Here is a 10,832-nt window from a genome sequence, read left to right as displayed (position 1 = left end):
CACACACACACACACACACACACACACACCAACTGCTGAGTCTGTGCCAGAATTGTCATAGATAACACAGAGCTAGAGGTAAAATAAAAAAGGGCCTCATGCTCACTCCTCCTTCTTTCCACAGATTCGAAACGTGGCAGCCAATCTCTGTGTGGACAGCAAGCATGGAGCCACGGGAACCGAGCTCAGGCTGGACATCTGTGTCAAGGATGGCTCTGAAAGGACATGGTCTCATGAGCAGGTATGCCGGCTCCCAGAAGCCGTGGGATAGGGGCCGAGGCAGGCACAGGGGGACACAGTGGGAAGGAACCTCCGGAGGGGCTGTGTGGGACCTGGGGGAGGCTGTGGTTCTGTAGGTGAGTGAATCATTTCCCTTCTTTGTTTCTGTTCCTCCTCAGAGCAGTTGTGAGATCAATGGAGATCATGTATAAAAATGCGCTTTAAGTCATAGGAAGGATGGAAGAAATGTTGACTGTGGCCCTGTTATATTTCCTTTCCCAGAATATATCGTTTTCAAACCATGAAAGGCCTGTCTGAGGCTGTGGAACTCTTCCAACTAAATTTCATGGTTTTCATGAAAGACTCTTTGTTACTCCACAAGTTTGTATGGCTTTAATCTTATTTCCGCCCTCTGGCTGTTTATGGAAAAGAATATTTTACATACACCTCTGGTTGCTGTAGGAGTTTGTAATCTCACACATGAAAGATACCTTGGAGGCAATAACACCCCATGAAGGATGAGCTTCATGGGCTACGTACAGGCTGTGTGTTGCTTCTGATGGAGAAAACCTTTCAGTGCTGCCCAGTTTGTGAAGTGAGGTGTGACCCCTGGCCCGCTTTGAAGCTTGACAGCCCTCGTGAGGGGCTTTCCTCGCACTGTGTCCCTGTTGTACTGTTTTCATGTTTAACTATGAACTATTTCAAATAGGAAACTATGAAAAACATTATACCCGGCATTTATACACTCATCATGCAGATTTAACAAGTATCTTCAGCTATTTCTATATTTTTTAAAGAATAAAATTTACACCCTAGCCGGTTTAGCTCAGTGGATAGAGCGTTAGCCTGTGGACTAAAGGGTCCCTGGTTTGATTCTAGTCATGGACACATGCCCAGGTTGCAGGCTTGATTCCCAGTGAGGGCTGGGGGTTGGGGGAGGCAGTCAATCAATGATTCTCTCTCATCATTGATGTTTCTATCTCACCCTCTCCCTTCCTCACTGAAATCAATAAAAATATATATTTTTTAAAAAGAATGAAATTTACAAATACAGTTAAAGCCCCTACCCCGCCTTGCTACTCCCTTCTCTCCCTCTGCAAAGGATATATTCCACGTCCCTTCCTCCTCACTGAAATCAATACAAATATATTTTTTAAAAAGAATAAAATTTTACATATACAGTTAAAGCCCTTACCCTGCCTTGCTATTCCCCTCTCTCCCTCTGCAAAAGGATATAGTCCACTTTCAGGATAGTATGTCCTCCCTGTGCTTTCTGCTTCCCAGAATTGTCCATAATGCCTCTCTTAGGCAAACCAAAAAGGAGACAAGCAATTTCCAGTAAAGTATTGCTTGGAATGTAGAACCACCTCCTTAAGACGTAATGAAGCCTTATGCAGTTCCAGATTATGGCGAGATGAATCTGGACACTCAAGAGTCCCCTGCCACCTATATACATTCTAAGCAGATAGTCTTGCCAGGAGCTCTCAGGGCAGTGGCAAAACCAAAGAAAGTAGGTCGGGTTATCCTCCAAGAAAGGGAACTTTGTCACTGAGTGCCTTTGATTGTACAATTGCTTGTGGGTTGGATTAGATGTGTGTGTAGGACCTGGCAGCTGGGACCCATATTGCCAGGATCGGCATTGCTGCTGTCTCCAGCTTATTGGCATCTGCCCTACAACAGGTGTTGTGCCTGGTACTCTCGGTGTGCCATGCACAACTTCATGAAATGGGCCTTTGTGGGAAGAGGCAAATGATGTAGGGGTGGTGAGCACAGATTCTAAAGCCAGTGGACTGGGTTCAGATCTCAGCGCCTCTGTGGTGTGTATCCCCTGAGCAAGTTATTCCGCCTCTCTTGCCTCAGTTTTCTCATCTTTAAACTGGAGGTACTAAGATTTTGTGAGGTTAAATGGGTTATTGCATATAAAGCACTTAGAGGAGAGCTTTTCATGGAGTAAGTGCTCAGTTAATGTTAGCTCTCATTATTATTTGTGAAAAGCAACTACAGTAAAATTACAACCAAGGCTTGAAAGCCAGCTTTCCAGTAATGTTGATCCACACCCTTTGCTCAGAGTTTAGAGGTTCAGGTGTGAGCTTGCTGTGATATGGCACGTGGAGCACACATTTTAAATTTGCTGGCGAAGTTAGTACCTCCATGCAAAATTTCAGCTAACACAATAAAACCTCCTTCTGCTTGTACAGGGCTTTACAGTGGTTCTTTTAAAGCATTGTTTGCACCCTCATCTCATTTAGTTCTTACAATAACCAGGGGAGGTAAGTAGATCAGGGATTTGTATGCCTCTATTACAGCTGAAGTTCAAAGTCTTGCAGTCACTGATGACAGAGCTAAAAATAGAACCAAGGTGTTCTTATTCTTAAACACACACACACACACACACACACACACACACACACACACACACACCACATGTTCCCTGACCGGGAATCGAACCGTGACCTCTTGGTTCATAGGTCGACGCTCAACCACCGAGCCATGCCGGCAGGGGGTGGTCCTTGTACTCTTATCCCACAAGCTCATGATGTTCTAGCAGGATCCTGGGCCATGCAGTCAGGCCCACCTAGATTTCAGCCCGTTTACCCTGGGTGTCCTTGTGAAGTTATTAAACCTTTCTAGGCCATAGTTCCTCCCTCTTTAAGTAGGGACAACAATTCAGCTCCCAACAGGGTTATTATGAGAATAAGTCATGTCTATTATATAACAGTATCTTGCACATCGGTGCAGAGTCAATATACTTTTCTGCCTTCTCCCAGTCCTCACCCCAGAGCGTTTCATGCTGACACCAAATTAGAGCTCTCTCAGGTCCGAGGCAGCTGCCACACACCAAATACTCTTTCTCGTTCACTCAAATCTCTATCCTGCAGCGTGTCACGCTGATCAGCTGGGCTGTGAGGAAGACTGCAGCCCCAGGACTCACTGATGGGAATGGAAGTCAGTAAAAGCTGACTCACCTCCCCCTTTTCCTCTCTCTCTCTCTCTCTCTCTCTCTCTCTCTCTCTCATCTCTGTCTCTCTGTAAGCACCACAAGGAAGCTACCAGGGGTGTGAGATAGCCTTGGCCTGTTACCTCCAAGAAGCAATTCTGACTTCAGCCTGAGCGCCAGAGAGAAGGGTTCAGAGGCCTCCCAGTAAGACTGGTACCTAGAGAGGAAAGGTTATTTTCTAAAAGGAAAAAGAAAAGGGAGCATGCCATAAGGAAAGTCTTTGTCTGAAGGGCCAAATTCCTCTCTGCCACCTCCATTCAGCCCAACCAGGAACCAGACCTAGGCAGCTGGTTGATAGGAGGTACGCATACCTGAATGCCTGAATCAGGAGGAATATTTCTATCCCCTGGAGTGTTCTAGAATGAAATATGTTCTGGACTTCAGATTTTTTATTTGCCCGCTGAAAATAAAGATATAGATAAAACCAACTCTAAGGTATACACTTTAAAAATTGTTCTTTTATTTTCCTCCCCGCTCAGGCAAAACTGTAAACATCTATGGACTGTAATTCAAGAAATAGTCAGCAGAGGGCAGCACTAGACAAGCGGACATAAGAGGAGCTAAAGGGACCAGTTAATAAATCTCTTTAAAAAGATTTCCAGTCTCTGGAGACTGAAAGCAGAGCTACAGGAAGATTAAACAAGGTTGACAGGAGGTTGAAAATAAATCATATTTAAAATATGCACCACGCTATATTGACTTGGAGGTGAAAACATTGCAAGCTGCTTTGTTTTCTAGTAATTAACTGCAAGCTTTATTCAATGACTTATTGGCGTTAGGTCTCATTATTTTACATTTAGATTAAAATCCCTGAATGAGAAAAGAAGTATATCAGGACAGGAAAATTATAGCTATTCTTTTTCATTCAAAAGCATTCATAGAACACAAAAGGGACACTTATGAAAGCTCAAATGATCCTGTATTTTTAAAATAAACACAACAGTTCCATGGGAACTAAAGAAGAGTCTGTTGAAGCACCCATTTTTTAGTTGAGGGGAAAATATGTATTATCACTGTTTCTAAACAGTGAAGATGAGTTTGAACTTTATTCTCCAACACAGATATACATGAATCACAACAACTGTATAAAAGACAACTGGAAAAACACTTACGCAGAAAGGCCCATGAAATATGAACATTCCTATTTAACAGCGCAAATCATTAGTCTTACTAAGACCGGAGGAAACTTCTGAGAGTGAATTCGTTGAAGGGGAAATACTTAAACTTTGAAAGGAGAGAAACTACCCGTTAGAATAGCAGTCCTGGCGTGTTCCTTTTCTTAATTCTTTTTTAAATCACTTTTTATTTTTCAATTATAGTTGACATACAATATCAGGTGTACACCCCAGAGATGACACATTGTATAACTTGCTAAGTGATCATCCGGGTAAATCTCATCCCCATCTGACACCGCACATAGTTATTAGAATGTTATGGACCATATTCCTCATGCTGCACTTTACTTCCCCTTGACTATTCTGTAGCAACCAATTTGCACTTCTTAATCCCTACCTTTCTTGCTCATCACCCCCAAACCCCTGAAAATGTCCTCTGTGTCTGTGAGTCCGTGTCTGTTCTGCTTGTTCGTTTACTTTGTTTTTTAGATTCGATTGTTGATAGATAAGATTGTTGCAGAGCACCAGTGATGACTAATGTGACTTCTGTGAAGGAAGCAAACGTCTGATTCGGTTTTCAGGGCCATCTATTTAGCTGTTTGATATCACTGTGGCATTGTCTGCTGGCTTTCAGTTTCCTTTAGGGACCAAGAAAGAAAACTAAAATTAGACTGTAGGTCTGGAAAGGATACTCCCCAGAGGCCATTATATTATGAGTCCCTGGGAAGAGGGAGGAGGGGAGGGGAAGGGAGGAGGGGTGGGAGAGGGAGGAGGGGTGGGGAGAGAGCCCTGGTGCTGTTTGGCCAGGCAGCTGCTCTGATCGCATTCTGGGGAGGAAGCGCTGACTGCAGTGGAGCAGGCCCTGGTCCTGCTGAGGAAGCAGACAAAAGCTCCCTTTCAAAGACCTGGAGGGGAGATGTGCAAACAGATGAAGCAGGTCCCTGCATGTGGTAAAAGGACAGATTCTGGGACATGGTCTCACTCTCAGAACACATGGATGGGTACACACTGCAGAAAGGGACGTGCGCTATCTCCCATAGCTGCCAACCACACAGCAAAATATCACCCCCTACAGAGAGAAAAACATTTTTAATCTTTCCAAATTAGGTAGCAAAGCTATGGTAGTGTATTTGCAGTACTGTGTCTAGTGAGCTTATTCATGCAATACAATGCAGACGCAGGCAACATTACTCACACCACATTAATGTTAAAGCAAAGATGTAGGAGTTATGTGTCATTCTGAATCTACATTTAAAAGTGTCACTTAAGAGAAGAAAGTAGAGCCCTAGCCTGTGTGGCTCAGTTGGTTGGGGCGTCATCCCGTGTACTAGAAGGTCACAGGTTTGATTCTGGTCAGGGCACATACCTGGGTTTTGGATTCAACCTCCGGAGTGGGTACAGGAGGCAACCAAGCCATGTGTCTCACTCACATTAATGTTTTGCGCTCTCTCCCTCCCTCTCTAAGAAAAAGTAGTGAAAGTAATATCAATTTCCTCTAAAATTGAGGGATGGAGGTTTAAAAAACTCATGAGTTATTTTCTGGGAAATCTAAATTCTTCTGTCTGTAAGAAACAGCCCAAGGGAAGAAGACAAACTATGAATGTCACAGTAACATCACCCAAGGCAAACAGTGGCAATGCTTTCATCATGTCTGCTTGTTTCTGCCTTGACAAGAGTGCACACAGAAAAGTGTGCCTAATGAGTGAAACACTCAATGCCTGATTGCTTTGACATGGCCATTAGGGTAAGATAAATGGCAATAGAATGCATTTCAAAAACATAAGCGAAAACATTTTTAGCTAATGGGAGAGGCAACAGAGTAAGACGATGAATACAATCTGAAGCTATATCACATGGGGTGCGGGAAAGCAATCACCAGGTAATAATAATAATAATACATAAAACACTGAAGACTGCAGGCTAATAATCAGTCTACAAATCTAGTGACTGTTGCACTATAATAATAAATCTGGAAACAAGAAATAAAAGTCACCTAATGATGCCCTGAAATATAATTGTGACAATACATGAATAAATCTGTCCAAGAGACACTCCTGTGTAAGTGTGCCCTAACACAGATTCTTTTGGGCCTAACAGATTCGTTTATTAAAAAGTAAGACAAGCAAAACACAAGAAAGAATAAGTAAGAAATACTGTTATAAAGCCATTTGACCCCTGCAGGCCTGATTTTCCTCAACTGCATCATAAGAGGCTGTTCTAAGTCATGATTATGGTCCCTTTTGGCTTCGGCCTTCTGAGAGTACAGCAGGTCCTCCAATCATGCTGTATTGTTCAACATGGTTTCGTTATAACATTGATGAGTTGCCATAGGAACTTAACTCTTGTTTATATCAATTAGCCTATGCTAAAACTGGTTTCGTTATATATTGTTTCACTTAAAGTCACAGAACCTACCGATGATGTTAAGTGAGGACTGACTGTTTAAACAGCAAAAAGAGATACAGAGACAAAGAGGCAGAAAGACATCAACAGAGAGGGAAATGGATTAACCAGTGAAAACCACTGGTTCCTGCATTGCTTGGTCTGTTTATGGTACCAAGGAAATTTACATTTAAATAAAATATTTAATCAATGCCAATGGCAGGCTTAGAGGTCGGGAAATAATAGATTACTGAGCCTAGACTCATTGAAGTTGAAAGTTCAACAAATAATAATATGGTTGATATTATAATTAGACCCAAAAAGAACAAATTCTTTTGATGGACCAAAAAGATTGATTCATTCATCTTCAAGCTATTCCAATATACTTTTTGTTAATATAATGAGTGCAAATTTTTATTTATTTGGTAGAAATTGTATTGAACATTGATTATGTGTCATGAGTTGTTCTGGGTGCTGGAAACATGAAGATAAAAAAGGTATGATTCCTGCCATTTAAGATCTCACTGTCTGGCGGGAGATACAGAAACATAAATGGACAAACATGATGAAATAACGTAAGGATGGCAAGGAGTAAGGAGCTCAAACAGGAAGGCTGCTTGGAGGAGTGGACAGCTGAACTGACATTGGCCTTCCAACCAGCGGAACTCTCATTAACAAAGTCACAGGAGGGAAAATATAGCCTGATTGATGCAAGGGACTGTAAATGTTTTATTGTTGCTGGGAGGTAAACGAAGGGAAGAGATGCAGCTCTAAAAAAAATGGCAAAGGGCAGATTGCGGAGAGTTCTTTCCATGTTGAAGAGTTTGAACTTTAGAGGTTATATGCAAATATTGTGGGATTTTAGGTTGAGAGGTAGCATGGCCAAATAGGCATTTCAAACAGCCTTCTCTGGAGGCTGAAGAAGACAAATAGGAAGGAATTTCAAAAGGAAAGTGGGGGTGAAACTAATTAGGTCATTTTAGTAGTCCAGGGCAATGGTAGTGGAGATAGAAAGGAAGAGATACTTCCAGCAATATTTGGAAGACAAAAAATGGCCAGACTTGTTCATTGATTAGATGAATAGGGTGAGTAAGACAAAAGAGACAGGCTGACAAGTTGGATGATCTGATCACCAACTAAAACAAAATATAGGAATAGAAACAGGCTTAGAAGGGATGAAAATCAATTAAATTTAGGATGTGTTGAATTTGAGATGTCCATGTAGGAAAATCCTACGTGGAGTTGGACTAACACATATCATTATCAGCACATTGTCAAGAGTTGAGTTGAGTATATTTAAGACCAACAAGAAAGGTGCAAAGACAGAGGGTCTAAGGGAGAACCCAGAGCAACATCTCTGTTGAAGAGACGCATAAAAGAGGACATGGGCAAGATGGAGTTATAGGATAACAAAGCCCAGAATTTCAAAGCCAAGGGAGTTGTGAATCCTGGGTTGAAGGGAGTGATCAAAATCAGAAACGCTCTCCTGGGCAGTGTAGCTAGAGCACTGGCCCTCACACCAAAGGGTATTGGGTTCAATTCCAAGTCAAAGGCACATACCTAGGTTACAGATTTGATCCCTGGCCCTGGTTGGGGCTCGTGCGGGAGGCAACCAATCGATGTGTCTCTCTCACATTGATGTTTCTCTCTCTCTCTCTCCCCCCCCCCCCCCCCCCCCCGACCCAACCACCAAAAAAAAAAAAAAAACAATGGAAAAATATTGTTGGGTGAGGATTTTAAAAAAATCAGAATTACTGAATAAACATTTTTTTTGAGAAGTCATTCTTCTGCACAGAAGTTAAATGAATCTAAAAGTGCCTCAGTCCACAATCATATTTAAACAAACAAACAAGAAAAAAACTCAAGGGAAAGAGATCACACAATTCTTCTTTATCAATCAATTTCAAATGACTCACCTAAAATCTCTTGTCCTTCTATTCAGAATATGCCCGTTCAGGTCCTGTCTTGTGGGGAAACAAAATATAGTCACTTGCCGTTACTCAGTAAACTTCCATATGTTTGATTTAGATCATTTCTGATAACTCACCCAAGTTCTTTCAAGTTTCTGCAGTTTATCCACCATTTAACTGTTTTTGTTAGCCATCCCCAGAATTTTTCCAGATTCTCTATATTTTCTTTCCTGGATAGCACTTTAAAACTGAAATATACTAAGAGCCTGGTCAGTAGAGGCACTAAGTGTGTTATCTATATACTAGTGTCCTGGTGCATGGATTCATGCACACTGAAAATTAATTAGAAGAAATATTTTAATATTGCTATTCGTCCTTTCTCTATAATAGAAGTGTCAACCAAATTCATGAGCAACAATGACAGATCAAAACACATGCATGCAATTGGCGCCAGTGAGAGCTTTATATGTATCATGCATGTACGAGTCAACTTAGCCTTTTATAGATATAGAATAAACTTGCTTAATTAAACCTGCTCTCCGATTGAGCTAAACTTTTCTCAGCCCAGTGAAGCTCCCCAACTTCTATTTTCCAGCTAATGAAAAGAAAATAGGATTCTACCGAGTCTCCTATCTACCTACTTCAGGACTTCTGTGAGGATCAAATGAGATGAAGCACAGGAAAACACTTCACAAACATCTGGTTACATTGTAAAATGTTTGCACCTGGCTATAAAGCAAGTTGGGTTCCTGGGCTGAAGAACTCCAAGGAGACTAGTCGCTAGGGAGAGGAAACAGGGTGTTGCTACATGATGTCATTACCCGGAGCCCACAGCGACTGTTTCCAGGCTGGGCTGAACTCTGGGCTACATTTTGCACCATGGGGTCTTGGCAGTGTTGGCTGAGGCTTGGTGGGGTGTCGCTCCAGAGTGGTGGTGGTGGGGCCTGTGTCCCACTTGGGGGAAGCTGAGTGTTGGTTTGTGGGCGCCAGGCCTGTGATACAGTTTATTTTTAAACGGCCAGTGTGCATCATGGCAACTCCTGCATTGAGCATCTGCCCCATGGGGATCAGTGCATGTCAGAGCTATCGGTTGGACAGACGGACACTTAGCCTTTTATATATATAGATAGTTGAGCATCGTGCTTGCTTTATATCAACAGGGGGTCCTTGACACCTCTTTCTTTTGCAATTCACAGTTTGGCTTTACACTGCAAGATCTAAGATAAGAATTTTATATACTTACTAAAATTTTAGATTTGGAAGAAATAGGACTCATCTAGTCTATTTTCCCACTTAAGGATTTTTCCTACTACACCTCTCCTACTCTTGTTTTTTCTCCAAGTCAAACTCAAGAAAATATTCTTTTCCTACAGAAATGTGGTGGGTGTTTAAAATTTTTAATACATTATACAATTAATTTAGTGCATCATTAGAAGCATTCTTAAAATAATGGAATGGCATGGATAGGATAGAATAGACTAGGATAGGATGAGGTCAGATGGAATATCAGAGTCTATTAAATCCAGTAAAGCGCTCTGATTGGCTGGTGGGCATGGCTTAAGGCATAGCGAAGGTACGGTCAATTTGCATGTTTGTCTTTTATTAGTGTAGATGTGCTTAATTAGACCTGCTTTCTGATTTAGCTCAACTTTTTCCAGCCCAGTGAAGCACCCCAACTTCTCTTTCAGGTAATTGTCAGCAACACACAGTAAATATCAACATGAAGCAGATTATTATTGTAGATCATGCAGGGAGAAAAAAAGGGTAAAATATTTAACTATATTCTGTATTTGACTATGTTCTGTACAATGAGAAAACCTGAAGTCATTTTTAAGTTCTACCATTTCTTACTTCTTTTCAGCCGGGTCGTTTCTAAACTTTCTAAATCTCCATTTTCCAGCTAATGAAAAGAAAATAGGATTCTACCAAGTCTCCTATCTACCTACTTCAGGACTTCTGTGAGGATCAAATGAGATGAAGCACAGGAAAACACTTCACAAACATCTGGTTACATTGTAAAATGTTTGCACCTGGCTATAAAGCAAGTTGGGTTCCTGGGCTGAAGAACTCCAAGGAGACTAGTCGCTAGGGAGAGGAAACAGGGTGTTGCTACATGATGTCATTACCCGGAGCCCACAGCGACTGTTTCCAGGCTGGGCTGAACTCTGGGCTACATTTTGCACCATGGGGTCTTGGCAGTGTTGGCTG

General features: G+C 41.9%; 1 protein-coding gene across 1 annotated transcript in view; it reads left to right on the top strand.

Annotated features, from left to right (window-relative positions):
* Positions 1 to 10,832, top strand: part of GALNTL6 (polypeptide N-acetylgalactosaminyltransferase-like 6) — a 612,339-nt gene that overhangs the window by 580,034 nt on the left and 21,473 nt on the right. Inside the window, exon 9 of the mRNA XM_014530359.1 lies at positions 125 to 241. Coding sequence (XP_014385845.1) covers positions 125 to 241 — 117 coding nt within the window. The remainder of the gene's footprint in view (positions 1 to 124; positions 242 to 10,832) is intronic.

Source organism: Myotis brandtii, unplaced genomic scaffold, assembly GCF_000412655.1.
Source record: "Myotis brandtii unplaced genomic scaffold, ASM41265v1 scaffold733, whole genome shotgun sequence".
NCBI lineage: Eukaryota > Metazoa > Chordata > Mammalia > Chiroptera > Vespertilionidae > Myotis > Myotis brandtii.
Note: the sequence above shows the minus strand (reverse complement) of the source record. Positions and strands in the feature narration are given on the sequence as shown.